Source organism: Agelaius phoeniceus, chromosome 4 (genome assembly GCF_051311805.1).
Source record: "Agelaius phoeniceus isolate bAgePho1 chromosome 4, bAgePho1.hap1, whole genome shotgun sequence".
In the NCBI taxonomy this organism is placed as follows: Eukaryota; Metazoa; Chordata; class Aves; order Passeriformes; family Icteridae; genus Agelaius; species Agelaius phoeniceus.
The window spans coordinates 74,783,616-74,804,978 of NC_135268.1; the positions used below are offsets into that span (position 1 = coordinate 74,783,616).

A 21,363-nucleotide genomic window follows, 5' to 3' on the forward strand; every position below is an offset into this window, starting at 1 on the left:
GCTGCCCAGGGCAGTGATGGAGCGTCCCTCCCTGGAGGAATTTAACAGCCATGTCCATGTGGCTCTTGGGAACACGGATCAGTGCTGGCCTTGGCAGTGCTGAGGAACTCGATGGTCTTACAGGGTTTTCCAACATACATGATTCTGTGATCCTGCAATTGCAACAATTATTCTGGAGGCAAGGAAGCTCTGAAGTACTTGGAAAAAGTGGTTAAAAATAAAGATCCTAAACCTTGAGACAGAACACATGTCACCAGTAGGAAAACACTCCAATCCTCTGCGTTCCAGTTCCTCAAGCACCTCCATCCAGTCCCAGCTGCTGCAGTGCAGATGCATTTGGGAAGGGACCCCACTGCATTTGGGAAGGAGGGATCCCGTTGCACTTCGGAAGAAGGGACCCCCGTGCACTTGGGAAGGATTTGGGAGGGAAGGAAGGATCCCATTGCAGTTGGAAGGATCCCGTTGCACTTGGGAAGGAGGGATCTGATCCCGAAGCACTGGGAAGGAGGGATCCCACTGCACTTGGGAAGGATCCCACTGCACTAGGGAAGGAGGGATCCTGTTCCTGGCCCTGTGCCCAGCAGAGCTCTGACACCATCTGTGTGCAGGCTCGGTTACATTCAATTGCAGGCCAACTATTAATGGAGAGGTTCAGCATGGAGAAAATTAAAACTTTACCACATAACAGCTCAAACTCTCACTCAGACCCTTGAAGTCCAGTAAAAATGAGCTTTATGGTCAACTGAGCTTAAAAGGAATAAAAGTTGTTTTCCTAAAGAGCAGGTGATGTAAGTACACAAGAGGGAATCAAGAATAAAAAGTATAAAACAGCCAAAGCAATATTTGCAAGTTTCTTTTTTAAGGGTTCAACCGAGCTGACAGATGGAAACAGGCAAAACCTTCTGTCTTTCATCATTTCTGACCAGACAAAACAGGGGAAAAATGCAAGACAGAGCTGAGGGTTGCAGTAGTGTTAATGGGGAAAACAAGCTCTGTCTCCTTCCTGAAGAGGCTGTGAGTTCCAAGGATCATATTGGATGAGAAATTTAACATGTTTATCAACCTGTAGCAAAACATCCTGTAACATGTCAGCTGCAGGAATCTCATCTTTGATAAAACAAAGTAGCAAAGTATGTGTATATATATATATATACATATTACATATAGAATCATAGAATGGTTTGGGTTGGAAGGGACCTTAAAGATTTCCTAGTTCCAGCCCCAAACTAAATAGGTATTTATATAAATAACCAAATTAAAATATCTTTGAATGACAACATTGTCACATTATTACACAACACTGAAGCCACAAGTCATCTCAAACATCATATCACGACCTGAAGTGGCAGTAATTAGAACCCCCCAAATTTACTTAACATCAGGATCAGTTTTAAAGAGCCATGAAATCAGAACCATAAGGCTGGGCTGTTTTATTCATCACAGGTTTTTCTGTTGAGAGCCCTGGCTATGATTTGGTGTTCAAGAAATCTTAACGTGAAAAAAATAACCGTGCTGGGTGGTGCAGAATGAACAACTTCTCTATAGGCTCTCAGATTTGCATTAAAAAGGCCAGGTAGTCACTGCCTATCACTAAAAGATTTCTAGAACATGTAATTCACCCTTTTGTCATGAAGAATTTCACAGTAAAATACTTAAGTGACAAATCAATTGATGGAATTTAGTTCAATCCCCAGTCAAGATATTAATGCAATTTATTGATACTTTTGGTCCAGGTGTGGGAAGGTGGATGGTGCTAATCTTGCATGCAAAACAGACTGGTTAAAGAAGTAATTATACATGACACTTATAACTCAAAAAAATAATTTTAGAGAGAACCAATTTAAGAAAAAAAACCCTATGAAATCCCCAGTCATGCCAGAAATGTATTCCCATACAGGACTGTGACAGTACTACCCTGCCCTGACCCCTGCTCTTGCTTGCCAACACTGCTGGGAGCAACATTTGCCAATACAGTAAAAACAGTCAAAATCTCAGTAATACAAAGTCAGGGGGAAAAAAAGTGAGAGAAAAACATTTCAGGACATTCCAGTGACATTTTTTTACCCCAAAAGAAGCCCCACAGTCAGATGAGAGCTGCCTGTGAAGTGCTGGTGTATCTGGCTCTGTGTTTGGGAGCTAAACCAGCCACAGGCATTTGGGTTTGTCACCTGTCCTGGGGTGACTTTATGATGCTCGCATCCCCATTGGTCTGTTTAGCCCAGAAATGAGTTTTGCACCTTTCAGGCTGGTTCTGAGAGCAAAGGGGGAGACAAGAAGTGCACAGTTTGTTTTCAGACACTGCACTCACTCCTCACATTCCTGCTCCTGGACTGGGTTGTTTGCGGACGGACAGACAGCAGGACAGAGCTCTCCTTTGCTTTAGCTCGTTTTTAGCTCACTGATGCACAGAAGTTCCCTGGACTGTGGTTTTTCTTTGGAGCTGTTCAGACCTGCTCTGGCCTGAACACCAGCAGAGCACCCACAGCTCTCACCTGTGCCCCACGGGCCGGGCCTGGCCCGTGGCATTTCCAGTGCCGGAGGGACTGATCAGAGACTGAGTGAGCTGAGCTAGAGCCCACAAGGGACTTTGGGAGTGTGTCACCTCTGCACAACAGTGAGAGGTGTTATTGTTCCATATTGTTCATTTTCTGTGTGCTGGCAAATGCTTTGCCTGTTAAACAAACAGTTTTTTCCACTTTTCTCCAAGGAAATCTTTTCCTGAACCAGCTGGGGGAGGAGCTGCTTGAATTTGCTTTCTAGAGGGACCCCAATTCAGAATTTTTCTCCCAAATTTGCCCTAAACCAGGACACACTCTCTCTTACTTCTGGATTTACTTTCCCTTGTGGTTTAGCCAGGCTGAATCCACTGTCACATTTCGGTGGGTGGCTTCTTCTATTTTACTTTTACAATATGCTTTTCTCTCCTTCATTAACTCTGCTCACTATTCTGACTCTTTAAATTAGCTTTTGTATAAAGAAAATATCTCGCTCTTTCAGCTTCTCAGCAATGGCCCACAGCACTCGCTTTTGGAATATATTTGAATTTGGGGGTCTATATTTACATTCTCTGGTGGGTTATGGTATTTTCAGGAGTTATTCATCATAGAAATACAGCAACTTCAAGTAACCAGCACTGGCCTCACCCAGAAGAAATTAATGCCTGATTCGACCATAGCTTCCATAGAAAATTAATTCTGCAATTTTTTAAATATTTTCCAGCCCTGCACTCAAAAAGAGAGAAAAAAATCAGCTTCCTTAAAATTAAGGCAATCAATATATATGTCATAGTCAGATCTCAATAAAACACAACCCAAGAAATGCTCCTGGTATTATTAAATCTGAATTGCAGACTGTCTCTCTCTGGTATCCTATAACTTTTCTTATTTATGCAGCTGAAGTTTTGCAACAGGCATTCAGAAAGACTTCCAGTGCTGTAGAAAGGTATTACAATAAACCTCACAAAAGTTATGCAAGTCACTACAGCTCATCCCAAGAAATCCCAAGGTGCAGATGTAAAACCCCAAGACTTCATTCACTGCCCCTTGCAGGGCCTGCAGGGGCTCCAGGAGAGCTGCAGAGGGGCTGGGGACAAGGCCTGCAGGGACAGGAGCCAGGGAATGGCTCCCACTGCCAGAGGGCAGGGCTGGATGGGATCTTGGCAATGAGGAATTGTTCCCTGGCAGGGTGGGCAGGCCCTGGCACAGGTGCCCAGAGCAGCTGTGGCTGCCCCTGGATCCCTGGCAGTGCCCAAGGCCAGGCTGGACACTGGGGCTGGAGCACCTGGGACAGTGGGAGGTGTCCCTGCCATGGCAGGGGTGGGATGGGATGATCCTTCATCACCCTTCCACCCAAACCATTCCATGAATCTCTGATAAAAATCCAGACCCCCACCCCCAACACAGCAGCTGGGAAAAATCTGGCATGAACAATTTTCAGGATTGTTCATGCTACAACCTCCTGCAGAATGGACTGAAGTGGCACCACCTCCTGCCACGGGTTAACTGCCTGTGTGAGAAATCCTCCTTTTAAAGGATTCAAGAAGGTGCTAACAAAAATATTACTTAATCGAAAAGGGAACAACTTCTAAAAGGAGAAAAATGTCATCAGTTGATGCCAAAAATAAGGTGGCAGTAGCAGATAAAACACCAGCAGCTGTTTCATGTTTTAAAGGACCATTTAACTGTTCTGTTTTAAATCTTTCCATCCCACAGTAGAAGATGTCAGTTTGCCTGTTCTGAAAAATCAGCATGTAATTGCATGCCTCCAAAAGTAATTACATTCAACAGCAAATTTCATCAGATTAACAAATTGATTTACGTTTCATTGTTGGGTTTCAAGAAAACCTCTCACATGGTGAGAGAGATGCAGGGAGAGAGGCTCAAAAGCACTTGCAGTTACAGCTAAGGAAAGGCAAGGGACATCATTAGCAAACAACTTTGGCATTACAATCCTTCCAGAAGCAACAGAAAAAAAGAACATTTTTGGAATAAAGGGTCCCAGAGAGTTGAGGATGATTTTATCTCTGCACTTACATCTCTTTCTTGTTAAATATGCATGAGGCACATGAGGACCTGGCAGGAAAGCTGTCCAGATCAGCAGCCTCACTGATTTGATTTCAAGCCTACATAATTATTTTATCAAAGCAATCCCTACCTATATGAATGTGTTTTATTCTCTTTGGCCAGCAACAAAGATCCTCCTCCTTTGCCCTCACTGAGAGCTCTCATTCGATGAACCTGTTGCTTTTGGTTTGAGAATGACACTACTTTAGAGAAAGACTGGAAACCTCCACGGGCCATGGCCAGTCCTCAGGGGTTATTTATCCTGTATCAAATACCCAGTGCTCCTTCCAGACAGGAATCAAGGCAGTTCAGGCCCTGCTTTTTAACTGTGGATGGTTCCTTCACTCTCTCTTTTTCCATGGATTATCAAAGCCTTTTAGTCAGGCTGCAAACCTCAAAGAGGGAAAGGCAGAGAGCATCACTGCTGGCAAGGATCATGCCACCTAAAGAGGGTGAAAGCCTAAAATAAAAGGAATGTGTGAGATCTGCTGCTCCTCCAGCTCTTAGGCCCCTCCTCACCTGCAGGAGCTAAGGGTACCCCAAAGCTTTCCTTGGCTGTAGCAAAGTGTCATCCATCATTTAGCTCTGGAGGAAAACAAATGCTTCCTGAACTACACTAAACATGAATGGCAAATAAAATTAAAGCTTAATTGAAAGTGATATTAAGATTCTTGCTAATGCAGACCACCTGTTTTAGGGGTAATGTTACAAATGAAACTAGCAGGTTGATGGGGAAGAGCATTAGAAGAAGAATTGCAAATCAAAACTGCTTTAATGAAGGAGCCTTACTTTGAACAGTAAGAATTTCAGAAGGTTTCATTATTTACATACTGGAGGACACAACATCAATGAAACATTGAAATAAACAATGATAAAGATCAGAGCAAGGGCTTTGAGGATTGTGGAGTCTTCTTAAAAATGTAATTCCTGGCAGTTTGCAAAATATGGGCTAATATTTCCAACTTGGATAGCCACATTCAGCATAAGAAAAACCAAGAGCCATTCCTCAGCAGAAGCTCAGCCTAGTGTAAAATTCATCTGACTCTGAAACGCAGCTGACACCAGGTGGCTCCACCTGAACTTTGTCTCCAAACAAGACAGGAAATACCTCGGGGCTAGGGAAAAGACCCATTTCCAGCTTCACTGCCAGCTCTGCTGAGCAAGGAGATGTGAAGGGAGTTGGCTCTCCTACATCCCTACAGACATTTTCAGCGTATCACTGGAAACAAGTGGGAACTGTTCCCAGGTCAAAGGAGGCAATTAGTCACTATCACACAATCCTCTGGGAAACCCTTGGGCTGCAGAGGGAGGCAGAGAAATCTTTTGATGCCTGTGAAAGAACAGAACTTCAGCTATTCCCTCAAAACAGCTCAGGATAGAAGAAAAGGTCTTAAAAAATCAGTAGTCCCAGGTCTAATATACAAGGCACCTGAATCCAAGAAAGTGGCAGTTCCCAGAAGTTTAACAGGAGCACAGTTGTCCTCCCACATCTGTCAGAAATCTCACTTCATGCAGCACTGCAGCTCTTCACTGGAGCACTAAAATGAGCATTTTCTTTCCAGTCATCCTGGCAATGGGAATTTAAGAAAAGCAACAGAAGGCAGAGAGGGAGGGCCCCGAAGGAAGGGGTTCATTAAAGAGCACCTCAGCTAATGGCTGACAGCTCATTCCTGGGGATTGCACCTGCAATGGATCTGTACAGAGCAGATGGAGCTGTGACACCTGGATTTCTTCTGTGGAGCCAGGCTGGGAGAGCTGGGAATGTTCAGCCTGGAAAGAGAAGGCTCTGGGGTGACCTTATAGCCCCTCCCAGGGCCTAAAGGGGCTCCATGAGAGCTGGAGAGGCACTGGGGACAAGGGCCTGGAGTTCCAGGACAAGAGGGAATGGCTTCCCACTGCCAGAGGGAAGGGTTAGATAGGATTTGAAATTCTTCCCTGTGAGGCCATGGCACAGGTTGCCCCAAGAAGTTGTGATTGCCCCATCCCTGGAATTGTTCCACGCAAGGCGGGATGGGGTTTGGAGCACCCTGGGATAGAGGAAGGTGTCCCGGCCCATGACAGGGGTTTCAATGAGTTTTCAAGGGTCTTTAAGGTCCCTTCCAATCCAAACCCATCTGTGATTCCAGGATTCTGTGTGCCAGTTCAAACACAGTCACCTGGATCACTACCAAAGAAAGCACCACAGACCAAATTCTAATTACAGCACATTTGAGCCTGTACCCAGTTTACAGGTCTCCCATGAGTGACAGTTTCTGCACTTGCCCTCCTGACACCTCCTGTGCCAGCTGCCATCCACTGAAGGGCCGTGAATTGTTTCACCTTGCAGCTCACCACTCACCCTCTAGCAGAGGAACCAGAGAGCAATGCAGCATTTGGAGTAGGCTCAGCAGCACCCTCCTGTCAGGGTAAACAGCATCTCTGGAGACAGAATAACTATGACAACACATATGTGACTGAGCTAAACAATCCACAGATTGTCTTTCAGGTCCCTCCAAACCTGTTTGTTCCATGAACTATCTGAGCAAAAAGGAATAAAGATATAAAGGAGACTATATAGATAGATCATCCTGAAATAAATCAGGTAGAGGAAACCAGAAGAAAGTTTGAGAAACTAAAATTGAAGACAGCAGAGGCAATTTTAGCTATTTTTCCATTACAGTCTTTATGAAATCTGAGTGGAATGTAACAATTTCAGTGAGTTGAATGTTTCCCACTGGTTCTCAAATGCACTTCAAAGAGTGGGAGGTATGCAATGCTGCTGCAGCCTCCACCACGCTGCACGTGCAGCGATGCTGCACAGTCACAGTGGCACTTCTTGAAGCCCAACACAACAATGAATTACCAAGAAAATGATACATAGTGAATACCTAATGAGATTTTGCAAATGGCACATTTTGTATGCAAGGGCTGCAAAATTCCTTCGCCTCTTTTTGTTTCTTGAAGCATTTGGTTCATAATTAACATTTAAGCGTGTTCAAATCAAAATCCTTCAACCAACACGAAGGAAAGACAGGAGGCAATTGCCAGTTAATGATACAATTACAAACTGGTTTTGCCTTAATCAGCTCCTAAATGTCTCACACATTCTCAGAACGTAGAGATCAATGCAAGACGCTTGGAATCTGAGAGGAAAAAAATCAAATATCAAATGGGACAGAATGTTAGTGAATATAAACAATCGTTTGGGTATGAAACAAGACGAAACCACCAATTTCTATTTAGTGAGTGGTAGCAAACACCATCAGCAGTAAATTGTGATGAAACAGAAATCTTGCAGCCAGGGAAGAGTTTCCTGTATTAGCAGATGGAATTTTCACCCTCCTGTACACTCTGGAGAGGAATTCACTCACCGGACTTGGCCCCAGGCAAATACATACAAGTTTAAACAGTGTTAAAACCTGCTGACATTTACACAGGTATCTAAGAGAGTTTCAAACTCTCACCATTAACTACTTGTCAGCTCCAGAAGTGCAGTTTCACCTCAGAGTGAGCTGACTTTGCATGGATTGAAACCCAGGAAGAGAACTCCTCTGGAAGTTTCCGCACTGAATCCCTTTACTTCTTACTGTGCTATTGTACAGCAGATTATTTACAGTCAATGTCTCTCTTCTACTCTGAGCTAAGTTTGGAGAGAATAACAAAGCAATCTCAAAGTGAAGATTAAGCAAAGAGGAAGAACAGTGGGGGAAAGATTACTATTACATTTGCGTAAGTGTAAAAAAATCTCAATCCTTCAACGCCCACTAATGTCCTTTCCTAAAGGGTGCACTCCAGTTTGGGGGAAGATAGGGAATGTTTAGAGCCAGGCTGAGGACAGGAAGGTGAACAGTTGGAGTTTGCTAAATGCTTCAAAATTCAATGTGTCCAACACTTGCAGCAAAGATGAGCTCACAAAGCAAAGAGAATGGAAATATCCAGACACTGTTCACAAGACCCTACCGGGATTTTCAGGAAAGCTTGGCAAAGTAAGGCTTTAAGTGAACTACTTCATGCTTGGAACTGCTCAGAAAGGAGAAATTAGGAAGAAGATTGCTGTATTTTAAAGGCTTTCTGCATTTTGCTGCTTTAGTTCTTTTACTGAATGATCATTTTAAGTCATTAACCAGGCAGGGAAAGACATCCTAAACTAACATACTTTAAAAAAATAAATGAACTGAGGTGGTTTGAAAAAGAGGTGGAGCAAGACAGGGAAAGAAGAGCCAGAACTGAGCATTGGCAGGGACACAGCCATCTCTTATACAAAGGAGCACTTACACTTTCCAAGTGCAGATTTTAACAGACAAGGAGAGAGAATAAATAAGAGACAGATTTCTATCAAGGACTTCAAGATAAAGTTTGCAATACTTAGAAAAACAAAATAAGGTGAATTGTAGAATTGCTTTGCAGTAAAAACTACATTTATAAAGTTTTCTGTTCCAAGATTTTGTATCTACATAAACACTCATGTTTAAATACATCTGTTGCATTGAAATTGAAAATAAGCCAGGACAAGTGAGTATGCACAATGACAGTTTACTAAGATAGTCAAACAAAGAATAAACCCCTAAAATACAATTGGGACATGCTGCACTGCCCAGGAGGAGCCCAAACACACACATGAGCTGCCAGGTGATGCACATACGTGAGGACAGAATAATTTCCAGCAGCTTGGCAGGAGCAGAGTTTTCCTGCCTTCGACATACTCTATTAAAATCAGTGTAATTTCCAAAGGAAATTGAAACATGTTCTGTCGCCGTGTGACAGTTTAATAGTGGAGTTGCAGTGAGGAATACTGGAGGAGACAAGCTAGGAGATAAGAGAACAGTTTGCATCCTGCCCGTACTGCAACATGGAGGTTTAATTAACGAGCCAGTCTGCCCTGAAGGACTGATCCCAACAGCACAGGAACTTTTCTGCAGGGAAATCAGGGATGAATCCCTTGAAAAAACAAATGAGAGAAGGAAAGTATAGGAAAGTATAATAGAAGGAAATTATTCCTGAGAAGAATGTAGCATGGCATGAGTCAAGGACTGATGGCCAAGAAATCTTAAAATCACAGAATCAGAGAATGAGGTTGGTTGGAAGGGATCTTAAAAATCAGCTTGTTCCAGCCCCCCTGCCATGGGCAGGGACACCTTCCACTAGACCAGGGTGCTCCAAGCCCCATCCAACCTGGCCTGAAACACTTCCAGGGATGAAGCAGCCACAGCTTCTCTGGGCATTTGTCCAAAAAAATCTTTGTCCCAAAAACCTGTACCATGATTTAGTTTCTATTTTATCATATTGAACACAAACTACAGAGAGCCACGACTTCACGAAAATGAAGAAAACTGGGGTATGGAAAGGACAGGTAGAGACACAGATTGCAACTGAGGGAAGGTCAATCCCTCACAGCAGATTGCACAAGACCTGAGAGGACACGGTGAGTCCTGGGTTTTAGATATGCACTGAAGAGGAAACTAACAGAAATTCTCCGGACTGCAGATTGCTGGTCATTGCCAGTCTTCTTCACAAAAACTGTGTCTCAATGAAGAAAAGCTGATGCTATTTTAGACTTTGTTTTGGCAAGTAATAAAGATATTAAGAAAAGCTGGTGATAAAACATTAACTTGGATTGAGTGCATACAAGCACATTCACATTAAATTAAGGATTAAGAGAGGTTAAGTGTTGTAAGAGAATCAAAGTTCACTCTTTAACTATGAGAAATGAAATCAAACAGTAAAATTAAGTGGATAAGGAGATCAGGGATGGGAAAGCTGCCATCTAAGTATTTCTCTCAGGTCAAAGATGCAAAACTATTTGAAAGCTGCATCCTCAGAGCTAACCTCGAAAGGGACATGAGGATCAATTAGAGAGACTTTGTATTGAGGAGAGGAAAGGATTCATTAGCAATGTCTTGAAAGCCAGCAAGAAGCAGAGAGATAAAATAAGAACTGCCAGAAGTCAAGCTGTGCCATTGCTCAGCATATGAAAACAAAGCAGCAAGAGATGTTTCAACCATACAAGTAAAGGAAACCAGGAGAGGAAGGGAAGAGGGGATGCTGTAAGCAGAGGTAAGAGAAAGACCAATCAGCTGTATCCCTAACACACAGTTCTGCAGCAATAAATAACAAAGAAATAAATCAGGGTAAGGTACAGCCCAGCACTGATTATGGAAATTCAAATATCAATCAAAATAACCCATAAGGTTAAAAAAAAAAGTATTAATTTTTTTCTTGACTCTCACGTTTATGAATTTGATGAAAGAGAAGCTCAAATATTTAAATAAATCATTGCATAAGTGCTCACCTTTGTACACAGATGCTATTTCCCCTATGACAAGTAGTACTTACATGAAAATGAAGAGGTTTGGGACTTGCTACTTGAGTATCCAATGACAAAGATTTTACATTGCAGCTCATCAGCTCCTCCATATTTAAAACTCAGGACTTGAAAATAAACTAAGACTTTACCGGTTTATGAAGTAAAAACTCTCCAGCTGCAAACTGATAATCAAAACTGTAAGTAATATTAAAAAGAGTCCAAAGCCAACCTGCCAAATCTTCAGTCTGCAATCAACAAGACAAAGTTTCCCGAGTAATTAAAACCCAGTATCTTTAGGAAAAGGTGATAAGAACATTTCACAAGTATTCCTAATACTTTTTTAAAAATTCAGGGAAAATACCACTATAGCTTAAGGATCTTTTTTCCAGGTGGATCTCATTTTCTTGCTCAGTATTATCCTGTGCATTATTTTTGTTGAAAGAGTGAGTTTGCCTGACCAATACGTTTGAAACACCGAGTGCACTGATGTGAAATGTCAGCTTCCACAAAACAATTGCATGAACAAGGGTGAAGATGGAAGGATTTGGGTTCCCATATTTGACCAAGTTTCTTTGATGAGGCAGAATTCAAATATGCCAAGCTTTAGTTGAGATCTGTGGCTGCCCCATCTCTGTAACTGCTGGAGGTTGGACAGGGCTGGAGCAAGCTGGGTTGGCCAAAGCTGTCCTTGCCCATGGCACCTTTAAAGCCCCTTCCAACCCAAACCATTCCATGATCTCTGCTCCAGACCTCCAAGGATTTTGTCCTTCAAACACCCACATCACTCTGAGCACACAGGGAGCTGACCCTTGACCAGCCCACTGCAAGAAGGTGGCTGAGGCTGCTCTGAATTGTGAGCTGCCTCAGAAGCTGCAGGATCCGTGACTGCAATCACGCAGTGATTCTGTCTGATTTTATCACCCCCAATCACACAGTGATTCTGTCTGATCTTAGGACCACCGTTCAGAGTGATTCTGTCTGATTTTATCACCACCAAGCTCCATCCCTGCTCATTCTGCACCACTTCATCCCCATGGCCAGCCTGGTGCCCCAGGCACTGCCTGCCAACCACCTACCCTGAATAAAGGGGAAGGATGAGCTGCTGGTCCTGCACATGCCACCAGCCAGAGGCAGCAGCAGGAGAAAGGGGGTGGCCCTTGAGCTGGGCCTGTGAGTACCAGGCACTAAAGAGCTACTAAAGCATTTCCTCTGTCTGCTCTTTCCAGGCTTCCTTTTCAGCTTTTTCTACAACATCAAGATCTGCACATTTGAAGTCAGACACCCTGTCAAACACGGCCCTGTAAATAAATGAGTGTCTCTATTTCACAGCACACCTTCAGATGCACTGGGCTGAGGCAACATCAGAAGATTCCTCACACCCTGTTCCTCTTACCCAGGAACAGCAGACCCTGTCTGCTCTGGGATTACAGCAGCCTGGTTCAGCTTGGACTCCTCCAAGCACAGCAAACTGCCACAGTTTTGAGAGATATTAGAGAAAGCACCTTTAAACAATTTGACATATATTAGCAGCTCCTACCTGTATTTTTATGGGCCAGGTGAAATTGCTGACGTAAACAAAGAAGGTGATGTTCGGGTTGTTGCGGAAATCAAATTTCTCATTGGAGAAACTGTCCTTGTACTCTTTTATATTAGTTCTGGAAACAACTGGAATTTCCTCCCCAGCCTGTGTGCCAGCTGTTGTAAAGAGCAGCAAGAAAAGATATTTCAAGGTGTACTTAAGAAAACAAACAAAAGGGCAAACCATCCTAAATTCTAATTTTAAAAAATTAACTATTCATTCAAAACCAACTATGTTAAGCTGCACTGCATTATCAAAACCACTGTGTGCCAAGATGTTGCATTGTAAAAAATCAAATTTGCACTTTCAATGTTTACAAAATAACACTATTAAAGTTGAAAACATAGGGTTTTTTAAACATTTTACTTCCCCCCTCAGGCTGACAATTGAAGAACACTATGCAAAAAGTACACAGGTTAAAAACCCCCCAGAGTTTTTCCACTTAAATTTGCCTTTTTCAGAAACTGCTAAATAAAAGAAGCTCCTGAGTTACTCAGATCATCCTCAATTTACCTGCAAAACTTGTGGACCAAGTAATGTTGAGGTTGAAGTTTTTAGATGCATTGATGAACATGTCCAGGTCTCTGTTTTGCTAAAGGAAGAAACAAAAATGAAACCCCATTTTTAGGATAAGCAGTTTTACTGTACTGTTTCCTAGGAAATCATTGCTAAAAAAATTATCTTGAAATTTGTTACATAAAGAAAATACATAAAGCTAAAAACTACATACTATATTTTCTGGAAGAAGTATTCTCCTCCTCAAGGAAAACACAACAAAGGAGTCATGTGTACAGAATATCAAAGGAAGAACTGAGACACAAGATGTGGGGTGAAAACAAGCAAAACATCTCTGCTCTGGAGCCAGGCCAAGGGAGATGGGATTGCTCAGCCTGCAGAAGAGAAGTGCCTGAGGAGTGCCTGGAGGGGCTCCAGGAGAGCTGCAGAGGGACTGGGGACAAGGCCTGCAGGGACAGCACACAGGGAATGGCTCCCAGTGCCAGAGGCAGGGATGGATGGGATCCTGGGAATTGGGAATTGTTCCCTGGCAGGGTGGGGAGGAATTCCCAGATTTGCTGTGGCTGCCCCTGGATCCCTGGCAGTGCCCAAGGCCAGGTTGGACACTGAGGCTGGGAGCAGCCTGGGACAGTGGAGGGTGTCACTGCCATGGAGGGGGGGTTGGAGCAGGATGAGCTTTAAGGTCCCTTCCAACCCAAACTGGTCTGTGATTTTAAAAAAACTGGAATGGCTCAGAGGTTGTTCCAACAACTGGTAAGAATCAGCTGTGGCTCTTTATGAAATCTTCCTGTGATAATTTGGGACTGCACAGCCAAGCCAAGGTCAAAGAGCTCTGGGTGCTTCATGGAGCAGGACACACCTTCCACATCACAGGACTACAGCCAAAGGCCCACAGAACTGTAACAACTCATTGCCTCCAGGGCCAAGAGAAGACAAAGGACAAAGTTAAAAGGGAAAACAGGAAATCTACCTCTTCAGGTGTTGCTACAAAGTTGATTGCTGTGTAATAGCGATCGTCCTCCTGGGAAAGGCTGAAGGTGAACTGATAGTCAATGAGCAGAGTATCTGTAAGGAATGCAGGGAGACAGTTATCCCATCTCCTGGAATAAAGTAACTTCTGTAAAGGAAGGCATGATGTCACTGAAGGGTTTCTTGGACAACCAGGACACGACACTATCATCGTGACACTGCTACAAATTACTTCAACCTACATATGATCCCACATAAGGAACAGAAAACTCCAGGAGCTGAGCCTAGAGAGGGAAGAGAGGTGGCTTATACTTGCCAGGCAACAGCCTCCAGCCTTGATCTAAATCAATATTCCTACCACTGTAAAAAACATGCCAAAAGATTTACTTTTCCAGCCTGCAATACCTCTGTGATCAAAGGGAATAGCAGAAAAGTTCAGTAGCTGTGTAATTCCCAGTTTGCAATTCCCACTTGGAAGGGGACAGTGGTCCCCCCATTCCAGGTTTCTGTACATCAGCAGATTTTCCTGGAGAGGTTCTACAGAGCAGCTGGTTGGTGATGAACCCAGCTGCCATCCTGCTCTGGGACACATCCCACCCAGGCATGCCAGGAGCAGCCTCTGCTCTGTCTGTCCTTCCCTGCTCCCGTCTGCCCGGGCTGGTGTAAGCCACAGCCACCTGTGGGGATGCACTCACCACCTCAGTTCCCTTCCGCTCCTGCACACTGCTGTGACTTGTGCACATTCCTGAAGCCATGCAGGGATATTCCCAGCAATAATAACCAGAAATTGACACACCAGGTGCTGTTTTTCTCTCACTGCCTCCCAGTGACCCCTCATTGGACTGACACAAGTCAGACAAGCTGCTGGTGTCCATCAGACACAGCACAAAGAAACAGGGAATGAAGCCAAGCAAGACTGGATCTGGGCAGCACAAGGTTCTTCCTGTAAGAGCTGCAAAGCTTTGTCTTTCCCCACTTTTTGCCCATTTGACCATCCCTGCCATTTCAGCAAGGAATTTGGTCATTCTTACAGAGATGCCACGAGGAGCCAGCAGTGCCCTTGTTTGGCCACACAAGCAGAATTCAAATAAGCCAACACCAGGCAGTTGATAATTCCTGTGCTGGACAAAACCACTACTGGAGATTTTATGTAATTTAAGATTCCATCTCTCCACGCCTGCCAGGCTGCTGATTGCTAATATTTGCAAATAGAAGCTGGAAAGTTTCCATTAGGTAATCTGAATCTTGGCAAAGGATCTTCTGGAACTGCATGGGAATCCAACTACTCATTTCAGAGGAAACGTGGCAATTTTGAAATCCATTCTAACCTAGACCAGAATTTTAAATAAACAGTATTTTGCATTTCTAAAAATTCAAAGGACACTCTTTGTTTTTTACCTGTTAGGAATATAGTTTAGAGTGCTCTCCAAAAGACCAGATTTCATCTCAGTCACATGAAAAACATTCAAAACATTGTTCAAAAGATCTAATCATCACATGGACCTTATCAAGAAAAGTATTTTCATTCTCTTTAAACAACATATTTGAGAAAAGTGAAGGTTTTTACAGCTATTTTTAGTCCTTTCCTTAATCCCCCATACTTTAAACACATGCTGAGGCAACTGAAACAAGTTTTAAATAAATTATTTTAAACTTCGAGCACATTTTTTATCTCCAAACAAAATGCCAAGGGTACTCACAGTAACACGTTCCTTTAAGTGGATTTCCTTGATATCTGTTTTCAACTTCACACCTAAAAAGAATATACATTTTTTAATAAATGGATTTCTTTCTTTGCAGTTCTGTTTATTCCCAGGCACTAAATACCAGAAAATACAACCTGTGCTGAGAGCTGTACACAATTAAAGATGAATGTCTGAGCTAGACTGGGCTGATGAAGAAATTCCACGTTCGCTCCAAGTCCAACTCACATGCAGTAAAAATGCAATATAAAATTCTAGATATTAACGTTTGCATCCACCTGGAAGGTATTTATTAGCTCTCCACAATGCATGGAACTGGATTAGCTTAGTCATTTATGGCTATTTCAGGTTCTATCCTATAAATGTTTACTCATGTGAGCAATGCTTTAAAAATAAACCTGGCAATGAAATTATTTGGAATTAAATTATTTCCCCTAACATTACACTAAAAGCATTTCTGTTATGTTACAGAAAAACCTCCAGCAAATTTGTTGCTCTAAAACTGCTCCATTAAACTGCTTGAATGTCAAAGGCTCATTTCGGATATATTTACACTCGCATGAACAGCATCAGAGAGCACGGACGGTGAAATGAGCACAGACGGTGAAATGTACCAGGTAAAAAGAAGATACTGAAGGATAGAGCAAAGCAGAGAGAGCCCAGAGGAGGCCCCGGAGCTGCTGCAGGGCTGGAGCCTCTCTGCTCTGGAGCCAGGCTGGCAGAGCTGGGAATGTTGCCCTGGAGAAGGGAAGGCTCCAGGCAGAGCTCAGAGCCCCTGGCAGGGCCTGCAGGGGCTCCAGGAGAGCTGCAGAGGGGCTGGGGACAAGGCCTGCAGGGACAGGAGCCAGGGAATGGCTCCCACTGGGAAAGGGGAGATTGGGCTGGGATCTTGGCAAGGAATTCCTGCCTGGGCTGGAATTCCCAGAGCAGCTGGGGCTGCCCCTGGATCCCTGGCAGTGCCCAAGGCCAGGTTAGACACTGGGGCTTGGAACCCCCTGGGACAGTGGGAGGTGTCCCTGCCATGGCAGGGGGTGGAATGGGATGAGCCCAGAGTCTCTTCCAACCCAAACACTTCTGTGATTCTATGTATAGTTTGGGGTGTGGGGATTTTTTCACCCATCCCTTCTGCATGATATTCCCAGTTGAAATGTTTTTAAAATTGGAATTCTTCAGGAAATCATCCTGTTCATGATATTCCCCAGGGGACCCACGGCTGGCTGCACCCTCAGTGCAGTCAGTCAACTGTCAGGAGGAAGAAATGAGCAGAGACATCATAAACACAACCATTAAAAATGGGGGGGAGGAGGGGTGTCTAAGGTGGTACGTGCACAATTTTTCATTGCAAATAAGAAAGGGAAATGAACTCACAGCTGACACTCATCTCCCTTGATTCCCTTGGTTGTGCAGAAACATTTCCCTGTGTTTGTGTTGCAGACGGACGCGTGGCCATTGCACTTGCAAGCTGTTGAGCAGAGGGGGAGAAGATGCAACATTGAATGAAGAAGAGAAGGAAATTCAATAGCAATTAAGTACTTTAGTTGTCAAACTGAGATACATCAACAATTAACGTGCAGATGAAAACCCATTTGGTGCCCTTTGCTTTCTTTGTGCTACAGAAGGCAGATGAAAATAGAACCGTGCGTCAAAACAGAGCAAGCACAGGCTACCCAGGACTGGTGGTTTGTATGAAATCATCATCAGACTCAGCTTTTTAGCCTCAAAAATTCATTTAACTTCCTCTCCTATTGTTAGACAGCAGGAGTGCTATCATAGCTAAGAAGGAAAAGACAATATTTGAAATAATTTTGGGCTTGTTAACACATTTCAGCCAAACTCAAAACTCTTGACAGAAGAATTGGGAAAATAAAACAAAGCCCATGGGACTTCAGGGGCTTTTTCCAGAAATAAATAAACAGGCTTGGGAAAAATAATATTTCATCAGTTCTACTGAGGAAACAATGTCATTATCAACAGCATCAGCAGAAAACATCTGGTGCTAAGATGGTGATGATGTCCATGCTGGGACTAGTTGGGGTGCATTCCCCAATATATTTTAGAATAACTTTGTGCAGAATGTCATTGAGTTGTGGTTGAAACAAACCTGCACAGCCCTGAACAACTTCAGGTTTGGGGCATGCCCAAAACAGACCACCTCATACACCTGAGTCTGCTCAAGATCCAAGGTAGAATGGTGAGGACATACAGGAGATTTTCTTCATAAAAATCCTTCTGATTTAAGTTAAATGCTCATATTGACACACTTTGAGACCTTTATTTACAAAGATGTAGAGGAGAATCATTCACAAAAACCCCAAAACCAAGCCAACAAGTAAGAACAAAGCTTACACAGCCAGTTGACTTTGACATCTTGTTCACTGTCACTGCAAGAACGGATTTAACAACCTCTGGCATGTAGGTGCCATTTAGGAGTCACTCTGCCAATGCAGGTGCATCCATCTGGAGCTGTGCACAGCAGAGTGTACAATACAAGGGAAAAACTACACAAAGCAAAGATCCCTTGTTTATGGTCCTTGAGCTTGCTGGGAACAAGATGCTTTAAAGGCCAAAGCCTCCTTGTTAAGAAGACATATTCCTCCTCATTAAGCAGCCATGCCAATCAATGTACCAGCAGATTCTTAGACATCAAGTCCCCATCCTGAATATCTCTGCCAGCCTTGGACCTTATTTTAGGAATCCTTTTGATATCTTCTTTCTGTTGGCACACAATGGAAGCTATACTGTATCAGGGACACTTAATTGTGCTTCTCAGATGTGGATGAGTGGTTTCCTAGCAGCAACACAGAGCAAAATAGGAAGAAGCAAAAAGGCCTATTGTTGGAACAAGGAGACTGAATGAAAATTCAACAAAATAATTGTGCTCTGTGAAGGAAACACTCTTTTCATTAGTGCCACTTAAAGAAAAATAAGTCTTAGTACTATTGAGAATGTCTTGTACTTCTTTGCTTATGCTTTGCACAAGGGAAGCAAAGTGACGTTGGATCAATGTTCAATATGAACATACATGAATTTTCTCTTAATTTTTTAACCTCAGGTTGTTTAAAGGCAGATTGCAGCATCTTGAGCCGTAACAGTAATTTTTCTCTCCTCTCTGCTCTTTAGCATATCAAGAAGACTGAACACTCAAATATCTCTATTTAAAACAACAGAATCTATTCATTTATCCACTTTCCTACAAGCATGTAACTGGAGATCATTCACTAAATAACTAGAATATGCACAGAGACATCTTCTCGTGGCTTTTCAGAGAACTTTAAATTTTGGAAATAAACTATTGACAGAATGTTCTAGACTCCCACTGGAGTCTACAAAGGACAATTTCCCACTGGAGTCAGAGGATAGAGCAGAAACCCACAAGCACTGGAAATGGCTTTTTGACTGTGAATCCTGGTAATAACAGCCTGATGATGAAGCACCTTCCCCCTGCTGGTGTTCCTCACGGGCTCACTCAGAGATGGTCTTGGGGCTCCTTACTGCTCTTTCTGTGTTTGTGATGGGTCAGCTTCCCAATGGCAACACCATCAGCCACCTGCCCAACACTCCATGCCACGTGCTTCAGCTGCCCTGCAGGGCCCCCTGGGGCCTGGCAGAGGGAATCAGGCAGGCCCATGGCACCAGCAACTCATGGGCCATCATGAAGGCTGTGTGGATGTGTTCAGAAGCGCTGCCAGAGCTGCAATCTGATTCCAGGCATAATAGTGCCTTCCCTTCACTTGCAAATGACTTCCTTATCTCCCACCAGCATATTTTCATGGGAAACTTTAACCAGAAAATTCAGAAAAATCCTAAATGCAGAGAAAGCACCTTGCAGCTATTTTTACATTTGATGTGCTGCATTTCCTGCCCTTCTTGATTAATACTTCTCTACTTGGACACTTCCTAAAAGCAACCTCTGAGGAGTGATTTACCTGCCATTTAGTTATTATCTGCCTAGCTCTGCCAACACCAGGGCGTATGATGTGATGCAAACAATTTTTTCAGGGAAATAACTGCAGGTTGACAAAATATTTTCAACACAAGTAATATAATCTTGTGTTGGGACTTTTTACAGACATATGCAGGACTGAAAGCATTGAAATAAAAGAGGGCAGGGTTAGACAGGATATAGGGAAGGAATTGCTCCCTGGGAGGGTGGGCAGGCCCTGGCACAGGGTGGCCAGAGCAGCTGGGACTGCCCCTGGATCCCTGGCAGTGCCCAGGGCCAGGTTGGACACTGGGGCTGGAGCACCTGGGACAGTGGGAGGTGTCCCTGCCATGGATGGGGTGGAACAGGATGGTCTATTGGAACCCTTCCAACCCAAACCATTCCATGATGCCAGGACTCACACTAGGCAGTGAGTGTACAAGCACACAGATGTTTGTGTGTGTGTGTCAGGCTGGAGTGTACAACAAGAGTCTGCAGCATGGCTGTGACCATGGCCTCTAAAAACACAGCAGCACTAAGTACTGCTCACAAATGCACAAAGAGTGAAATCAGCACATTACTAATGGGAAAGGATGGAAGGACCACAGCTAAGAGAAGGGAGAAAACAGGAGCTAGCTCTGCTACCCATCAGCCAATCCTTATCTGAAGAATTCCCCTCTGGAAAGGTTTTCACCAAGCAAAAATGACTAATAGGCAGAAATCAGCCTGGCTGCATCAGATAGGGTGATTTGCTCTTGCTTTCCCTTTCCCAATCCACCTCAGTCTTTCTGCCCAGGTTCCTGCTTCCCTCATTCTTTCCCCTTCCCAGTAAACAGTGTTAAATCACAGCAAATTAAAAACCTGGGTCCAAAGCACTTGAGAGCAAAGCACTTCTGACATGAGCTACTGGTTCCATCAGATAAGGAATAAACGCTGTCCCACAATCTCTCTACACATTTTCTAATTGCCTTTTCAGGTATCTGGATGATTTCAGTCTGTCATTCATTATCTCAACAACAAACCGTTTTGGGACAATCCTCATGCACAAGAGTCGAAAGGAACTTATTCTCCATTTCCACATACATGGAAAAGTGACACCTACCAACAGGCACGTTGTGATCCAGTGATTAAAACTGAAAGCTCAGGGTAGAATTCTGTATTCTCTCAGTCAACTCAGCCTCAATTTATTCATTACTTTCAAGTAAACTTTGGAGCATTTCAAAGTATCTTCTCCTGAAATGAGTTTATGAGTATCAGCAGTATTTTATCTGGCAGATAAGGTTGTGAAATCAAGTGTTGGGGATGCACCTTCTCCTTTGAGCCCCTATCACTGTGCTGTGTGTTGGAATTCCATATCCTGTTGCTCTAAGGAAGGCAGCTGTATCCCTGTGAGTTTTTAACCCCCTTCTTCACATCTGTCCATTAGGAAGTTCTTCATAGCCTCAACCATCACCACCTCCCTCCTCTTGAGGAAACAGGACTCCATGCTGCAGTTACTGACCCTCATGTTCATCCAAAAGGTCAGCACTGCTCCCAGTAAACATCCTAAATTAACATCCAACTATTTTCTACTGGATTGTCACCTCATTTGGAAGAAGCAATAAAAAGTCTTCAATGCCCACTCATTAATCACCTCCAGCTCATTCTTCCAGGCTGGCCACAAACCACTCACACTCATTTCACAGAAGTACTGACACTGCTCTGAGGAACGTTATTTTTATTCTACCTTTTCCATCACTGTATCTAATTGTCTCATTCCACCTCACCATACTCCACTAACATAATGCACTGGGTCAGTGCTGTTTAACATCTCTGCTGGTGACAGGGGC

General features: G+C 43.5%; 1 protein-coding gene across 1 annotated transcript in view; it reads right to left on the reverse strand.

Moving 5' to 3' along the window:
* Window positions 1–21,363, reverse strand: part of ATRN (attractin) — a 149,133-nt gene that overhangs the window by 50,974 nt on the left and 76,796 nt on the right. The window contains exons 20-24 of the mRNA XM_054633262.2: window positions 16,981–17,074; window positions 15,610–15,662; window positions 13,911–14,005; window positions 12,938–13,016; window positions 12,383–12,540 (exon numbers count right to left, since the gene is read on the reverse strand). Of these exons, the coding sequence (XP_054489237.2) occupies window positions 12,383–12,540; window positions 12,938–13,016; window positions 13,911–14,005; window positions 15,610–15,662; window positions 16,981–17,074 (479 nt within the window). The remainder of the gene's footprint in view (window positions 1–12,382; window positions 12,541–12,937; window positions 13,017–13,910; window positions 14,006–15,609; window positions 15,663–16,980; window positions 17,075–21,363) is intronic.